The 19,061-nt window shown below is 34.7% G+C and overlaps 1 protein-coding gene across 1 annotated transcript; it reads right to left on the bottom strand.

Annotated features, from left to right (window-relative positions):
* Positions 1 to 467: 467 nt before the first annotated feature.
* LOC147910807 (uncharacterized) lies at positions 468 to 17,275 on the bottom strand. Its single transcript, XM_087409765.1, has 3 exons — positions 2,135 to 17,275; positions 1,938 to 2,018; positions 468 to 1,896 (listed from the first exon to the last, which is right to left on the bottom strand). Exons 1-3 carry the CDS (start codon positions 2,235 to 2,237, stop codon positions 1,496 to 1,498), a joined length of 585 nt encoding a protein of 194 aa, XP_087265891.1. The 5' UTR covers positions 2,238 to 17,275; the 3' UTR covers positions 468 to 1,495.
* Between the last annotated feature and the right edge of the window lie 1,786 nt (positions 17,276 to 19,061).

Here is a 19,061-nt window from a genome sequence, read left to right as displayed (position 1 = left end):
TTTGCGTAGCAGAAGACCGTGATTGACTGAATCGAATTCCTTGGAAGAGTCAAATAAAATAAGTAGAGTTACTATTCTACGATCAATGGCCAGCCGTATATCATCAGTGAGCTTGACTAGAGCTATTGCCTCACCGAAAACCTGTTTGGAGAGGATCGAGAAGTTAATAAAGACGTAGATGGGAGGTGAGTTGATCATAGACTATTCGTTCAAGAATTTTTGAAAGATAACATAGTAGAAAAATGGTCGATAGTCCGAAGGAGACGAGGGATTCTTGACTTTAGGAATAGGGATAACATAGGACGTTTTCCAGAGGGAAAGGAGAAGGTGATTCATTCAACCTTTGATTCACCGTACGTAGAGTACGGAAGTCAAAGTTAGCAGGAAAAGGTTGTTTGCGAAACATCTGGCAGCGTCATGCCTGCGCATAAAAAGTCTGAACGGATTTAACCATGGAGCAGGACGCCTTTTTGCCTGAAATGTCCGAAGCGGAGCGTAACGGTTGTGCGTTTCCTGCAGATATTTAGTTAAGATGTTGATTCTAACATCAAGGTCAAGCGAGTATATTACCTTTATTCAGGCAATAAAGAACTGTAATGCCTCCAGATTATAAGAGGAGTAGTCACGAGTTAAGGAGGAAGACGGAGGTATTTATAGTCAAGAGAGACCTCAGTGAGATCGTACATTGACAGAAAGGAGAGGACTTGCTGCCGATATGACTTAACTAACGCTTGATCACTGACAAAGCAGTGATCAAAGCGAGAGTGAGAGGTTGCGGTGTGGTATCAGAAAACGGTATCATAGGTGATTGCTGACACAAAAATCCCGCAAGGAGTCCACATCAAATGACTGGTTATTCAGATTCACATTGAAATCGCCCATGACAATCATCGAAGAGTGAGAGGGGAGGAGACACTCAAAGCCTGAAACATCGCGAAGTGGCCGTTTGGAAGTCGATATACAATGCCCAGAAAAAGAGGCCGATCTCCTCCCCCCCCCCGTGCCCCAGTAACACATATCAGCAGTTATGACCGCAGCATAGCTCAAGCGTTGAAACAAGAATTCTCGCATTAAGGCCGTCACGCATGTAAAGATCAATCCCTTCCCCACTCCTCCCAACCCTATCATACTTTATGAGTTGGTAACTGAAAAGGTCAACGGGGACGTCGGCTTGAGGCGTGAGGCTTTAACCACGTCTTCGACATGGCAATAAGAGCATAAATGCCCCGCGAGAAATGACAAGAAAATTCAGCGAAGTGGGGGAGAAGGGTAATTCACGTGGTACTAGCGAAGTGCTTCAGAAGAAGAAGCGCCCCGAAGCGTACCAGAAAAAACACCCTGAGTATTGGAATGATGTCAATCCTTCTGCCGCGCCCGCCCCCTAGCATCAGGATCGACATCACGACCATGAGCGATCGATTGCAAAAGCAATCCAGACGCCACAGGAACCGAAAGAAGGGAAGAGCAGTCATCCCTCCAAATGATACATCGACCATCAACATCGCAGGCAGGACACGTCCATCTGCAAAGAGTCACGGGACACTGATGTGGATGATAGTGGAGCCCTCGCCGCGATGGTTCCGCACATAGACGACCGTTTCCTATCCATGCTCGATGCAATAGATCTTCCCCTACCGCATCTCAGGATCTTCCGCGTGGAAGCAGATAGTTCATTAACATTAATCCGAGAGCCTGCAAGTTCAGTCGCCACTTCTGCACCCTGAAGCGTGCCTTTCGCTCTTTTGCAACCAATTAAACTGCTACGAGAATTGCTCGACGACAGCTTAACAATCAGATGGCGAGGGCGGCCACTCTTGGCCGAAATAGGAAACATGCTACTGGCCGCAGCAGGGACATGGAGGACGAGGCAACAGCAGCTACAACAGCACGAGGATCCTCATTAGGGAGTTCTACGACTCCGTGAATGATCTCAGAGCTGAGTTTATTCCGCTCCAGCGCCTCCAATCGTACCTCCAGATCAGAGCCGCCATCATTGGAGACTGCAGATCCCGCCTTCCCTGCATTCACTTCAAGAGCACGGACACGCAACTCCGTTTATTAATCCTGGAGCTGCCGCGTGACAGAACAGAGACTGTCGGTCCTCGCTGAGAGATAAGGTGAAGTGCTGCACATTAAAAGGATAAGTGCGTCTTTATCGAGGTCAGATCTTGCAGCGTGGTCTCGATGTTGATAATCTGCAGGAGTGAAGAAATGAGCGAATCATTTTCTCCAGTCATGAGGTCCGCCGCCACGCCCGCCAAGCCACAGCTGTCAACGCGCGAAGCGCGAGGCAGACACTCGCTCAGATGACCCTCGCACAGCGGGCAGAGGAGTCCAGAGGCACCGGAGTCAGAAACACTTTTCAGGGGAAGCGCGGATGCAGTCCATGAAACACATGCTTAGAGTTTCGATTATAATGAAGTGCAGCGACCATCTCTAAAAATCTCTTGCAGATTCCACAAGCAAGCGTCGTATCGTATAAAGTTTCGAAGACCGAATTGGATTTGACAGTCAGTAAGATGCGTGTAAACAGCTGATTGCCGCTACACACACATAGACAGACTTTATGCGTATACGTTAAAACGCGTGCCAGAGGTAATCGGCGAAAACAGAGATCGGTGGCGCAGGCGCAGAAAGCGAGACTCATCGTTAGTCAATTCCAATAAGTGCCCCGTGAATTTCGAGACTCCGAAAACGTAAAAGTCTCGATTGAGTTCAAGATAGCACAGCACAGGGTCAAGCGTTATAGCCCTTAACAGATTATCTGAACAAAGGGCCCCAAACGACAAACGGCAGAAAAATATAGAGCAACAAATCGACACGTCTATCTACATATACTTACTTAGAGAGAGAGGGATCATTTGGTGGGAGTCGGTGTAGTATACTATGAGCTACTGTAACTGAGTCAAATCATCAATACTGAACGCTACATCAATTACTGAATTTGAATCGAGCACTCAAAAAAAACGCCCGCAATACGCCAAAACATATGAAAGTTATTCTTCTTTATGATAATACTATAACACATGTTGTAGAATCAGTGAAGGAAATCTTGGAAGCACTTGGATGGGATCTTATCCCACTCGCTCTATTCATCAGACGTTTCTTCAGATTACCATTTATTTCGTCGATCAATGAAACATGGTCTTTCTAAGCAGCACTTCAGTTATTTCGAAAAAATGGCTCGATAACTGGATTGTTTCGAAAGAATCTGAATTTTTCTATCGCGAAATCCATTTTTTACCCGAAAAGTGGGAAAAGATTGTACTTTTCGATGGATAATATTGTGAATAAAATATTAGATATCTTTTTGACGAAATAAACATGAATTTTTGTAACAAAAAACAGCGAGAATTAATTCAAGCACCTAGTAATCAATAGTAGCATTTTTCATTGACAGAACTAGTGCGCACTCAATGAACTTTAAAGCCGTTGTATACTAGTGATGTAAAGATTTATGTTTAATAAAAATATAGAAACGAGTTAAATCGCGAAATCCTCAACATTTTATTATGATATTTGATAAAATATTTTTTAGGCATTTTATTAATCGAGATATCTCATTTTTACATTCAGATTAATGTAGTATGCAACTTTAATGTGTACTGAGTTGTGCCAATGAAAAATACTGTAATATTCTATTAATATCAAGAAAAACAAATAACGAAAAAGTAACCCTCGTTACATTTTGAATGAGAGTACTGGTAACGAGTTATTTTTGCAAATCAATAAGGAATAACGATAACGAGTTACTTATTAGGAAAAAGATAATGATAACGCGCGGTGAGTTATTTTTATAAGGTAACGTTGCCAACCTTGCATTTGCAATACCTATTACAATAGTGATTTGTAATAATTGTAACAGTAGCAGCATTAAATATTAAAATAACAACTATAGTAATATAATATTATTACTAGTTGCGAAGTTATAAAAATATTAATAGTGATAATATAATAATGTAGCATATTGTATTTAAAATAGTACGCAAACTATATATATAGTAGATTCCGGATTAATCGATGATGTTTGCATGACATATACCGTAATGATATAATTATCCGGCCAAAGAGAAATTGCAATGTATATAGTGTATTATTACTTTCAGTAATGTCAAAGTAGAATCTTCTTCCGTATGTAATGTACATCGCATTTAAACCAATCACTTTTTCCTTTTCTTTTACGTTTGCCATCATAGGGTGCATTCAGAACAACAACTCATTGAGCGTTCAGTGAGCGATCGTTGTTTTGAATACACACATAGTGACATATCTCTCCTAATTACAAAATAAATAAAGTTTATAATATTTTACATTTTTCACTTATTACTGTGCTAACGACAATTTACTTAGATATACACAGTGTTGCATCGTGCCGTGATGAATAGTATACAGGATGTCTGGAAATAATCGTCAAATATTTCATAGGCAGATAGAGCGGACTAATCTGAGTCGAAAAGTCCTCTACCATTTTGTAAGTTTCCCTAATAGTTAATAAGATATTAATCCTTAAAGATAGCCGAATACGCTCGCCCAGTCTACTACTGCGAAGTGTATACGCTTACCGATCGCTTGGCGCGCGGAGTGGTAAGCGAGGATAGCTTGGCAAGCGCGTCATTTGATGGAGACTCGCGGCGGTGTATAATAATACGCCGGGCGGGCGCGCGTATTTGGCTATTTTTAAGGATTAAGATCTCGTTAACTATTGGGGAAATTTACCAAATGGTAGAGGACTTTTCGATTCAGTTTAATCCACTCTATCTGCTCATAAAATATTTGGCAATTATTTCCAGACACCCTGTATATATTCTGATGCTCTTCGTTTCCAGCCTTTTTTTGTTTAACAGCATTTAATAGAACAATAAAGGAGCGTTTATATTTTTCGTAACCTTATGACGTATGTCGTAATCTGTAAGAGTTGATTAATCACAGTCAAGTGTTTTGTTCTCATTCGACTATAAGAAGAAAATATTTGAAGATGATTGGTCAATTTTTACAGATTACGGCATACGGTAACTTAATATAAACGCTTCCTACGAATCAGATCGAATATGTGAAAACCAATAGAAAACAGGCCCATAATGGTTGATGCTGGATCTTTAATGCTTAACTAATTCTATGTGTATACAGGGTATCTATAAAGTCTGTTACCACCTTTATATTTTGGAAACGATTCAAAATTACGAAAATACGTGTTCGATCATTTTGAGGGAGTTCTTTTAAAAGGGTCGGGGAAGTTGCTCCCCGACGGAAGGAAGTGCCCCAGAAGGTCTCAATTTAAAAATTTTAAAAAAGAATCCTTCCTATTGTAGCATATATCATCGGAAAGGGCATAAAAAAAAAAGTTTTTGATTCAATTCGTATGGAGGATAATACATTGACCCGTTCGAGAGTTATTCAGTGTCAAAGTTTGAAAAATTCTATTTGTTCTTACTTTTAATATGTATTGGATTTATTGCACTGGTAATTATTTAGTTTCGGGGACCCAGCTCCGACCTTGATATATTGAGTCATCTAAAAAGTATCCACGGTTTTTTGTCACTAGATGGTATTGATGGTCAACACCATCTAGTGACAAAAAATCGCGGATACTGTTTAGATGACCCAATATGTGTTGTTATAACCTCCAACAGATTTTAGTTGGCAGTCATTATTCGTTAAAAGTTATTACCAAAAAAGTTTGAAAAATGATGTCTCTTTTTTATTACATGAAACAGAAATTAGTAAAACTTTCCCTTTACATAGCTCGCCTCGAATGACTTCCTGTGACTTTGACTTGATTCTCAAAGAAGTCAGTCTTTTTTTGATAATAACTTTTTAACTAGAGATCCCATAATCAGAGTTTGGCGAATGTAGATAAAAAATGGCGGATAGAAAGAGATAACAGATATTACTTCCTCGTATGAACGCGTGCACAAAAAATATTAGAATACGTGATAGACAATACGTGACAATAATACCTGAAACAACCAATCGAGTTGATCAATTGACCGAATTGTGCAATTGTAATTTTAATTTTCTCTTTCTCCGGGATCCCGGATAGATTTTTAACCTCTTTAACACAGGTTTTACTCATCAGTTTGTAATTATCTATCTCTTTCTTCGCACTCGTTTTCCGATAATGTATGAAGCTATCCGAAGAATACCGAGTGGATTGAGGTGGAGAACCAATCAGAAATTGCGCTTTCGCCAAACTCTGATTATAAGACCTCTATTTTTCATGAATAACGACTGTCAACTAAAACCTGAGGTTACTTAGAGTCAACATATGTCAAGGTCAACGTCATCGGAGCTGGAACTAAATAATTATCTTGAAATGTTTCCTTAGGATAAATCTTTACAAGCTGCTGTAATCCGTTGTGATTCGGAACGCGCTGAAATCCATGTATAGGGTGGGCCATCTATTGGTACGTTTTTGAATTTCGTCGTATGGCAACACCGAACGAGCTACAGACCCGAAATTTTGACAGTTTATTAGTCATACCGTCCGCGGCACGAAACAACATGTTTTCTCTTGAAGAGCGTTTTGAAATTTTAAAAACTTATTTTCAAAGTCAGTGCTGTGTCGCCGAAACTGTACGAATTTTGAAAAGAAATATGGAGCACCGAAGGAGCTATACGCAAATTGGTGAGGAAAGTTCGTGAGAAAGGGATGTTTGTGGATGACAGAAGTGGTCCCAGAGCTCGGACAGTGCGCACACCCGAGAATATTGAGGCTGTGGCCCAAAGTGTGAGACAATTCCAGCTTTGAAAAACAATAGTCCAAAATGTCATTAATAATTGGGGTGACCGAATGGCATACTGTAAGGCCAGTAGAGGGAGCCACATGAACGAAATCGTTTTTCATTCTTGACGCGGATACTTTTAGCTTCACAACAAAAAAAAATTAATAAAAAATATCAATGTATGCTCATTTGATCGCATTTTTAAAAACGTACCAATAGATGGCCCACCCTATACAATAACATTTCCGTGAACGCATATCTTAGGTACAGCGAAAAACAGTAGGAGAAGTTTGAGCAAAGCAGATATGTTAAGGTTTGGGAAGAAAAATGTCATAGTTAAAATTAAAATCTTTTTTATTCTAAAATAAAAGTATAGAATTCGCTCGTATTATGCAAAAGCAAAATACAAAAAAGTCAGGTTAATAATCGAGCAATTAAGATGTATAAGTTAAATATAATTAAAACATTTAATGTATAAAATCAAACGAATACGTTTTGTGACCACGGATCACTTTTTCAGCATATAACAATAATGAGTTGTGATCGAGTCGCTAATATAATATTATCGATCTTGATATAACGCAAAAAATATTGTGTCGCTAATATAATATTGCCATAAAAAATGTGCAAATCTTGAGCTCCTTGTACATAAAATTATTGGGAAAGTTGTACATACTAATTAATAGTTCCGAAGCAAGTGTTGAATCCTTAGTCATATTTAATTGTCAATTCAATCAATTGATTAATCAAACAATTGATTAGTTCATTAAAATTTCGTTGTTAAACGAAAATCAGGCGTGTCAGTGATATAAAAGTTTTGACTTTATAGTCTAGTAGTTGTTAAAAAAGAAAATATAATGTTAACCTGTTGGCAAGGTGAACTTTCAAGACATGTCTAGCAAGGTGAGATTGATCTGACCTCGTGCTGTTTTTCATCTAATTCATAAACAAAATAAGTGAAAGAAGTAAATAATGACATACAACTTTATCTCCAGTTTATTTATAGATGAAAATACATAGTTTTATACATTTATACTTTAAATTAAACAAAAAGATGTTTTTACTAGTACTACATAAATAAATTACTTTCTCGAAATACTTCACATATAATTAAAATAACTATAGAAAGACGTTATATTCATGAAATTCATATTCACAATATTCATAAAAAAATCTTTACTGCCTTAGTCTTAAAATGGTAAACAAATATCATTATAAAATATTCAGTCAGTTCAAATTGTTTCATTATCTTTTCCAAGTTCAAAATTTCTATCATCATTTAGATCACAAGTAAAATTTTCTCTGTTATCTTTTTCTCTGTTGTGTCTTTTATATCGAAATCGTCGAATTCATTATTGTCATTAGATAAAATATCGTTATCGTTTCTGAACAATTTTCGTCAGTTTCGTCTAAAATCTTATTCAAATATTCATCAAAATCTTCTTGTCGACATTCTATCTCTCGCAGTATCTCCTTAGGAATAACAAATTTCGTTCCATGACTGGAAAGAGAAAGAAATAAACTAAGAGAAATCTGTAACGTTAATAGCAAGGTGAGATTGATTTGACCCTATTTAGGAACAACTTTGACACAAACAAGAATTAGAAGATATTCCCACTTACATAAACGATTTCAACTGCTAAGACAGTTAGTAAACGAGCACATAATCTTAAGAAAGTGCATGCGCAATATCAAATAAACAAACACGTGGGATCATTTTTATACCAACCTTACCAACAGAGGGTTAAGAAACGGTTAATTTTTGTAGAAATAGAAAGAAAGAACTTACATCAAAACCTGAGGAGTCAATGTAAACTATTCCTCAGTTAAACGCACAAATTCAAATGAAAAGGCCGGTACGGGAACAGACAAGAGAGAGTATATTAAGATTGTTATTATTTGTCTGTTGTTAGAGACAAAAATGTAATAAATAATAATAAGACTCATCAAGATGCTCTGTATCTTTTTGTGAATTTATGCTTCTGTCTTATTCTTTAATATGCAACATTTCTGAAATCGTTTTTTTATTGTAATCAAATTCAATCAAAATTCATTCAAAATTTTTGTGTCTTCCCAATTAAAAGTATGATTATAATTTAATGTATTCTATGATAACTGTATGTCTTGATAGGTCATTATCAATATTGTTTTTATGTTCTTTAATGCGAGTTTTAAGCTGTCTCTTCGTCTGCTCAACGTACGAAGCTTTGCAGTTGTTACAATTTATTTTGTAGAACATTTTGAGGAAAATTTGAGGAATTTATTCTTATGTACTTTAACAAAGGGATTCAAGCATTTAAATCGAGATATAATATAAAATCAGATTTGTTGATGAATGAAGTGATAGTGATTGAGATATTCGGTGAAAGATAATATAAAGAATTTTTTATTGAGTTAAAGACTGAATTGTTGGCCTCCCTTAATTCTTTTTTTTCTTTGTAGCAGTTTCTTTTGTAACAGTTTACCATTGATGTCTAATTTTTTTTTCATATTAACGAAAATGAAATTAAGCGGATAACCATTATCAATAAAAATATTGATGACTAATTCCAGATTTTTTAATGGACAACAGGATTTGATAGGAGGATCGCTCTATTCACTAGACTAAATATGGAGTCAATTTTGTGACAAGGAAGATGATTAGAAAAATAGGAAAGATATCTTCCATAAAATGTGCTCTTATGAAACCAATCATTAGTAACCTTGTCATCCTCTATTTTTAAAAGAAGATCTAAAAAACTGATGCATCTGTTATTTTCAATCTCAACTGTAAATTGTTATACTATAATTTTACTTTAATTTTACTATAATTGTTATATATAATTTTTATTGTATATACTGTTAAATGTTTTTAAGATGTCATCAATTCGGTCTTTTGGCGCAGTCATAATGATATCATCAACATAGCGAAAATATAAGGTCGGAAAAATTAATTGCATTTAACGATTTTTCTTCCAGATTTTGCAATTCGGCTAGGATGCGAGACAGAGGAGATCCTATATGCCAAAGATCTGTTGATATATTTTGTTATTAAAAGTAAAAAAAGTTGACGACAAAATTAATTTTAAAACTTTTATGAAATCATTGAACAGAATATTAGTTTTTAAAGAAATTAAATGCTATCTGTTTGTTATACTATCTATTGCAAGATCTAGAGGATTAGTGAATATAGATATTACATCCAGTGAGATCAATACAAAGTCAATAATTTCTGTTCCAGTTAATGTTTCATAAACCTCAAAACTGTCATGTGCTTATCTTGGATTTTTTTCAATGACGCAATAACAGTGTGAAAAAATGATGCAACAGGATATAAGGCTGTGTTAATGGACACAATAATTCTATTAGGTGGAATTAATTCGTAGCGTTTTACAAGTGATGGGAAGTACTTTCATTAATGTTTTTTTTAATGCTCATGTGAAATAAATAACATTCTTTTATTAAAAACGCTACGAATTAATTCCAACACCTAATAAATGGGATGTTGTCTTTTGGGAAATCTTTGATGAATTCGAGCACAAAAAATCCTTTATCAAGATCCTTTGTGCATGAATTCATCAATCCTTCGTGCACGAATTCATGTGCAAAGAACATTATATTCGAACATTATAATAGGTGCTTCAATGACAAAATTAATTCATGAGCCCTGACTGCACTGGATGTAGAGTTCGGACGGGTGCGTCGGTGTATTCTTCAGAACACACATTATACTGCGTTATGAGAAAAAAAAGTGAGATGTAAACAATCATGTGCTTTTCATTTACTCGAAAGATCGTTTGTCCCTCCGTCTTCTCAATGTAATCACATATCGGGAAAAGAGGATGGGTCATTCATTTTACTCCCATTTTATTATTACTTTGCCCAAAGAACCTTGAACTTGGAAAGGTTAGAATAAGTTTAAGCAATAAATGAAAAATTTTAACCTCGAATACATATATATTCAAAGAAAGAAAATTCTTATAAAAAATCATTCACACTGATTAAGAAATAATTACTGCTAATAATTAAGCTACGTACTTTACCTTAACGAAAATCACAAGAAAACAATTTCTTTTATTTATCAAACACAAACGAGCGCAATCATATGTTATTTCGCATTTTTATGGCGTCGCTAGTCGGTCCTTCAACAATTAGAAACTAATGGCATTATCTCAGATAGATAAACGAAAATAAAAAAGTATTCGCTTTGTCTAGAGCGTTCGTTTTGCCCAGACTTCTCTATATAGTATAAATTGGCTGAAAATGTTTTGAACATCGATAGTTCTCGCGTAGTTAACTTAGATAGAACGTTTGCAATTTGGTTCCCTGTTATTCTTCATTATGGATCGATTATTTTACTGCCAAGAAGTGAATAGTGCTCATTTTGAACAGTTAAATCCAATAAATCCTGCAATAAATCCAATACATTGAAGATAAGAACTAAACTAAATAGAATTTTTCAAATTTTTGAAACTGAATAACTCCCGAACAGATCAATGTATCGATTTCTGTATTGAATCAAAAACTTTCTTTTCTAATGTCCTTTGAAATGATATGCTTCAATGGGAGAGGGGGGGGGAGTTTTCATTAAAAATTTTTAACTTTGTGCTCCCCTGGAGCACCCCCTTGGGGAGGCAACCTCCTCGATCCCTTTAAAAAAGTAGATCTTCATAATGCTCGAACACGGCAGTTTTTCATAATTTTGAACCGTTTTCAAAATATAGAGGTGATAATACTTTATAGACACCCTGTATATGTATGTGCATACATATGGGCCCGTATTCAGAACGCGTTTACAATGTCAGCGCACTAACAAGCTATAATTTACGTTATAATTTATCGATAAAAGCGCATTCTGAATACGGGCTATATACTATATTTGTAGTCATTTGAACTGCGCGCAGAATTAATTTTTTCGGACTTAAAAATGTAACTAAACTGTTGTAATAATATCACAATTAAATTTGATGCTCAATACACATCTAAAGAGATCTTAATATGCTGAAAATTTGTAACTAAATGTATTTATTGTGACAAGTATTACCTCGGTCGGGAGTCTAACCCGGATCTCTAGCATTCCGTGCGAGCGTACTAAGTCTTTATACTATTAGATTTGAATATTTGATATAGAATACTTGAGACAGAAATGCGTAAATTAAATTGTTCACTTATCAATGTATCACAATAAAAGCTTCATCTGTAATCTATCTAGCTTTTTAGTTATCTTTATTTATCTACCTAACCATTTCAATCTTATACTCATCTATTTTCTTGTTTTCAATAGTTACACAGTTAAAAAAAAAATTTTTTTTCTTTCCGAAGTGCCGTAGTATATCTTAAAGATTTTTTTACACTGATTCGCGATACTATCGTCAGAATTTATGTAGGATGTTAAAATTTTTGAATAAATTGAGATGAAATAGATAAAAATTAGCATTTTTTTATCATTTTCAATGTTTTTTTTATGAAAAAAGAAAAATTCATTTCTAAATAAAGTCAATAATATATAAAAATACAATTCAAAAGCTTTCAAATAAATTTAAAATAGTCCGGTAAAAAATTTTTCATACATGAGTATGTATAAATATGCCATATACAAACATATATAAATATTCATTAACATATATAATTATATATGAAATATGTCTTTCTCTCTTTCTTTTGTAAAATTACTATTTAGTGTAGTAAAAAAAATAATAATAATGAGAAAACATAAAAAATGATTGAAGAGACAATTTTCGCATTATTTACTTTAGAAAAAAATCAAGTTTGGAGAAATATAACAAAAATTTGCTCATATATTAGGTGTAGTAAAAAGAAATCCATTATTTTTCCAATAGATAGCTTTAATAATCTGTATCTCGTCTACGCGTGATACAGATTACTAAAGCCATCTATTGGAAAAATAATGGATTTCTTTTTACCACACCTAATAATTAATAATTATTGGGTCATCTAAAAAGTATTCGCGGTTTTTTGTCACTAGATGTGTGTTGATGGTCATATATCTAGTGACAAAGTACCGCGGATACTTTTTAGGTGACCCAATATTATATATAATTTTACATATCAGTAATTTTTTGATATTTCTTCAAACTTGATTTCTTCTAAAACAAATAATGCGAAAATTAGCCTTTTAATCGTTTTTAATGTGAAATGTCTTTTCATTATTATTATTATCTTTATTAAATTGAAAAGTAATTTTATAAAAAAGGAATGTATTATTATTTAACTGTCAAAATTATTAATGTATGGACATATTTCATATATAATTCTGTATGTTTATAAATATTTATATATATTCATGCATGAAAAATTTTTTACCGGGAGTTTGTGATCGTACAGCTTATTTTCATCAAGTTATGGCTGTTTGAATTTTAGACTTTCTGTATACTATGTAATATAATAAGAAAGACGTATATTTCGAAGAGGAAAGTTAAGACTTTCCACATCTCTGTATAATTTTCTTCATATTCAATTTTTGATTTTTGATCATGATTTTAAATTAGGCACACAACAAGCGAACAATCAGTATTGATATTACGCTAGTTATGAATCAATTATATCCATATATACATTTTTTGTGTTAATACAGTTGAACATCCATATTCTTAGCATGTTAGAATCATAATTTTCTATTCTTTTTAATTTCTTATTAATTTCAATTTGAATGATATATAAAATAAAAATGTATGTATGTTATTAACAGATTATAGATATGCATGGCACATTTTTTGTCTTTATTCATTTTTTCATATCGATGTTCTGAATTCCAAGTAAAAATAATTCGTTTCTATACAGTGGTTTAAAGCATTTCCTTAATTGATGTTAAAAGTATAATTCTAAACGAAAACAAGTACTTTAATCCTTTCTCTTTGTTTTAATTTTTCCAAGTTTCTTTCACTTTTTAGTTAATTTTATTAAACTCTGTTCTACATTTAAATTCTTCTTAGTTTCTTCTCCTGTCTAAGACTATATTCACACTTGCATAGTCGTACAAATATATGCATAAAGAAAATTATCCAATCACATTTTATGTATGTCTTTGGCTGCGGGCCACGTAGTGCTTCAAACGTTATAAAGCATTTGTAGCACTAATATAACTGCTCCATTTGCTCCCAGCTCTCTTTGATTGCGTCATCAATACGTCATCGGTTTTACTCCCGATTCACTCCAACTGCCTCACCTCGAGAGATGGGCTGGTTGAAGTGTTCACGTAGCAATTGTATTCAGACTAGTAATGGACCAATCGGAGCGTAGTGTTTCATACATTTGAAAGAAGCAAGTGGATCACAGCATTTATAAGAGAAATGCGATTGGATAATTTTCTTTGTGCATATGTTTATGTAGCTATGCAAATTCGTGTAGATATATCGTAAACTGGAGAGCACACTCTTACATAAGAAAATGAACCAATCAAAGTCCTTCATTTCCTTCCTTTCCATGAAATAAAGAATTATGAAATAAAGATAGGTTGAATTTCTTATACCTTGTATGTTATGCGTTATGCAAGAATCTATACTCTTCGCTTGAAGGCCGCAGCACAGGCTGTGTTCAATGAACTCAATAATTGAGTGATCGCTCGCTGTTATTGGTGTATTCTTTTAGATCGTCCAATCAGCATTTTAGACTTGAAAAAGTAGCAACAAGCGTTCGCTCAACTGTTGACTTCGCTGAACACAGCCGCAGACTTTTGCATAACGTATAATGCATGATATGGTTACATGACATTTTCCCAAAAAACTAGGCTGGAAAATGTTGGTACTAACAAAAACTTCTAGGCAACACAATTGTAATTTGTACGGATTAGTAACACTGTTGAAGTAGTAAGTCTATAAGTTTGTCCATAAGTAAGTCCGTAAGTCGCGACTTTACAAATTTAAGGGTTCCGCACAATAAAAAGAACAGGAAACAGAGAACAGAGAATAAGAATTTCAACCTATTAGAAACTGTGTATTCCACAATACCTGATTTCTGATAGGTTGAAATTCTTATTCTCTGTTTTCTGTTTCCTGTTCCTTTTATTGTGCGGAGCCCCTTACTACTTCAACAGTGTTACTAATCAAAATCAGTGGTACAAATTAAAATCATGTTGACTAGGGGTTTTTGTTAGTACTAACATTTTCTAATTTAATTTTTCGAGAAAATGTTATGTAACTGATTCCCTTATGCACTATGCATTATAAATTATGCAAGAATTTGTGCTGCGGCCTTAAATCTTTCTTCCATATTTTTATGTTAAAGACACCGACAAGATATTATTATACAATATTAAAGACGACCGGTCCTTGCTAGACTTTCGTGATTACCAAATGAGCCCAGTGAGCACCACAGTGGCCCTTATAACGCGCTTACAGCGATATTAGTGTGCTAATCCTATAATTTACGTTATGTATACTATAGAATTTCAGAGATAAAAACGCGTTCTGAATATGGGCCAGTATTTCTAGACTGAGCATTGTCAGAAATTTGAAGAATGGGGGGGTACCTCTTATCTAGAAAAGGACGCACTCAATTGGCTCAGAGAGAATTAAGGGAGAGTGGAGCGGATAGTGATTCTCTTCTCTGAATTGATTCCGCCATTTATAGTGCACTGTATGTACATATATGTCATACACACAATACTAATGTGTGCAGCACCGTATGTTCCCTCATCACCCTCCTATCATATCTCCTATTCACTTCAACGGTACACTAAACATACACAGCGGCTTCCGGGTAAATCCACTTCACTCTCCTTTGATTCGCTCTAATTTCGCCCTGGTGCGTTTTCTCTCGTTTCGCGCATGCGTATAAAGTATATCTGTAAGAGAGAGGATTGAAAGTACGAAAAAGTTCGGCGGTTTAACAAAAATTTGGGATGACGCAACATCCAACTGGAGACGAAATACGTCCGTCTCGATTTGCGATCATTATGAGACTCTCGTGGAACATATACAAAACTCTCTTCGCCAATCTGACTGTAAGCTGTTACACTTAGAGCATATATATTGTATATGGAATGCCTATATCTTTTGTAGCCAAGCATGTATCCAAGCTGCGTGTGAGAGAGAAAGATTACATGGAACCTCTACGCGCATGTGCCAACATTGCAGTCATTATAATTAATATAGTATGTTACGTTTCAGTATTAGTTTCAGGTTATTGTCGGCATTTTAAAGCATGCACAATGAGGATGAATGTTTTTCATATACAGGATATTTTAAAACAAATATTTATTTTTAAAATGACATATTTTTTACATAATTGCAAGACAATTTTTCCAAATTTTATCCAAAGCTTAATTTTTAAATTATAAGCGAAAATAGTGATCGAATTACAGGTCGCGTATGGAAGATAGGCAGAGATAGTGCAACATACCGTCTGACGCGGGCGCTCAGTTGTAATCAGCTGCTACGTGTGAAATGCGTGACACGATGGTACGCACACGTATACCCAAGAATTTCGATTCTTTTCTTCGGAAATTTTTACAAATTGAGAAGTGACTACCTTTCTACATTAATGCTTATAATGCGCTCCGTGCGCGATTAACGACATGACTAAAGCTAGTCACATACACTTTAACAGTAACAGTAAGGTTTTCGATTAATCGCGTTACTCGATTGTTGGGATTACGATTATGGATGATCGAATCGAGCAAAGCAATTGATTAAAAACCTACATTACATTTACAGTTACTGTTATGAAAAGTGTGTGTGAGACTAGCTTAAATCTTACTACTAAACTTTACGTACCTTTTTTATTTAATGTAATTCGTGAAACGCGAAAAGAAAACTTATCCGAAATGCCACAACGTTAGTCTCCTAGGCTTGCTGAATAATATTTACGCTTTCTCGTACTTCACGTACATCAAGATCTATATATTCTATTGTCACCGTTTTTTTCCACGGAGATATGGAATAAAAATCCTACAGTTACTAATTTAAAATTTCCGAAAATTCAGGTTAATTCGCCTTTACGTCAAATTTAATTGTAGATGTAACGTTTTAATCGCGCACAGACTATGGTCATTCTTGTACAGTACAGAAACTTGTAACAACATTGCTGCAACATTTCAACGTTGCATATATAAATACAATACAATGTTGCAGAAACATTGCGAAGACTTCTTTTGCAATATATTACTTCAACAACGTTGCAACAGTATTTTTAAAATATTTCCAGCAAGAGAGACACAAATTGACACAAGAGTCATCCTTGTTCAAAAATCAGTAAAAAACAAGACATGCATGACTTGTCATGAATGAACTTGTCACTGTGTCTATTTGTGCCTCTGCTAGAAAGCTCACTTTGAGTGTTAAGACTTGTATATATTGACTTATGTACAGCCCAATAAAGTAAGGATTTGGACATAATGGAAGAATATGAATTAATGATCACGTTTACACGGCACACTTAATCGGGTTTCATAACATCTGTAATTATGAAACTGACTAATCTCATAACTATATTCTTCTGAAAAATGGAATGACTGGAACTGGTTAGTTTCTAACTACGAATATTATTAAACCCGATTAATGTCTATTTCTACTAAATATATTATTATATAATCTGTATCTCGTCTACGCGTGATACAGATTACTAAAGCCATCTATTGGAAAAATAATGGATTTCTTTTTACTACTCCTAATATATATATATATATATATACATATATATATATATATATTATATATAGATTAATTTTAATCTCAGTTCAACTTATTTTCGTTTTTTTCTAGTTCTAAAGATTAGAAAAAAACGAAGAGTAAGTTGAATCGAGATTAAAGTCTAAATTAGTGGAAACGGACATAAAGTGTAAACATAATCAATGTCTATAATTCATAGGAATTGTGCCTATAATTTATAGACATAAAACAATTAGAAGTAAGGATTAAATATAATACACAATGGACACAATAATAAAATATATTGTAAGATGTATAGGCCGTGTTCCAATATGCACAGTACTGAAAATTTATAATTCACGTTACGTATGCACGCCTATAAAATATAAAGACATAATTAATTATGAAGTATTTTATTTGTATTCATTGAATGTTACATTTAATTCCAATGTTTATATTTAAATTTATATAGTAAAAAATCTTATAATAAATATTGCAATGACGTTGCAATATTACAGCAATGGTGCTGCATTATTACAATATTTCTGCAATAATTTTACAAGTATTCCTCCATTGTGCGCAAAACCTAATATACGAGGACAAGTCAATAAGTTTTTAGAAAAACATAGTAAAACATTTTTTTTGATCGATTCATTTTTATTTCTCAACATAGTCTCCTTTCAGCTCGATACACTTGATCCAAGATTGTTGGATTCTCCAACTTTTTCAAGCCGAATAATATGATTTGTCCAACCCTTCAAAATAAGCCTCTGTTTCGGCGATGAGCTGCTCTCTGATGGTGAATCTCTTTCCTCCGAACCATTTCTTCAGGTTTGGAAACAGGAAATAGTCGCAGAGGGCTAAATCTGGCGAATGCTGGATGGAGAAGCAATTCGTAGCAAAATTCGTTGAATTTGGCCATCGGTACCGGGCACGTGTGAATCCGTGCATTGTCTTGGAATGGAAGAGCACTTTTTTCTTCACTAAATAGAGACGTTTTTTCTTTAAAATGTTGTTGAAACGGTCCAATAAGGCTGCATAGTAATCGCCATTGATCGTTTGCTTCGACGGACGGTAATCGATATGAATTATACCGCGTGCATCCCAAAAAATTGCCATCACCCTTTCCGGCCAACTTCCCGGTCTTTGCCTTCTTCGGAGCTGGTTCACTCGATAAAGTCCATTGTTTTGACTGTTCCTTCGTCTCGAGTGTGAAGTAATGGATCCATGTTTCGTCCACAGTAATGAATCGACGCAGAAATTCATCTGGATTACGTTGAAACATCTCCAAACATTGTTTTGAAATCGTCACACGCTCGCGCTTATAATCCACAGTGAGCAAACGCGGCACCCATCTTGCCGATAGCTTTTTTATACTCAATTGTTCGTGCAAAATTGAAATCACTGTGCTATGTGATATGCCTGTGGCCTCAACAAGCTCGCGCACTTTCACTCGTCGATCAGTCAAAACAATATCGTGGACTTTATCGATGATTTCTGGCGTAGCAGTTTCAATTGAACGTCCCGAACGAGGTGCATCACATGTGAATGTACGACCACGTTTAAATTCATTCACTCAATTGTATACAGTCGCAAACGCTGGTGCAGATGTGCTATGAATATTATTCAACTCGGTTTTGATTTCTTTCGGCGTTAAATCTTTCATATGTAGATGTTTGATCACTGCATGAAACTCGTTTTTTTCCATTTTTGCAAAAAATACAGGTTGTTCGCTTTAATCGTCTATGCGATG

The sequence above is a fragment of the Acromyrmex echinatior genome, chromosome 1, assembly GCF_024713525.1.
Source record: "Acromyrmex echinatior isolate Ae372 chromosome 1, ASM2471352v2, whole genome shotgun sequence".
Classification (NCBI taxonomy): domain Eukaryota; kingdom Metazoa; phylum Arthropoda; class Insecta; order Hymenoptera; family Formicidae; genus Acromyrmex; species Acromyrmex echinatior.
The sequence above is the reverse complement of the archived record's forward strand: the minus strand, read 5'-3'. Positions and strand labels throughout refer to the sequence as shown.

Bases quoted from the DNA above. Each gene is read 5' to 3' on its own strand.
- LOC147910807 (XM_087409765.1), bottom strand. From the start codon at position 2,237: ATGACTGGAGAAAATGATTCGCTCATTTCTTCACTCCTGCAGATTATC. The intron at 2,019-2,134 runs AATGTGCAGCAC...AAGTGAATGCAG, and splicing joins AAAGACGCACTTATCCTTTT to GGAAGGCGGGATCTGCAGTC. The intron at 1,897-1,937 runs GCTCTGAGATCA...CTCCCTAATGAG, and splicing joins GCTGGAGCGGAATAAACTCA to GATCCTCGTGCTGTTGTAGC.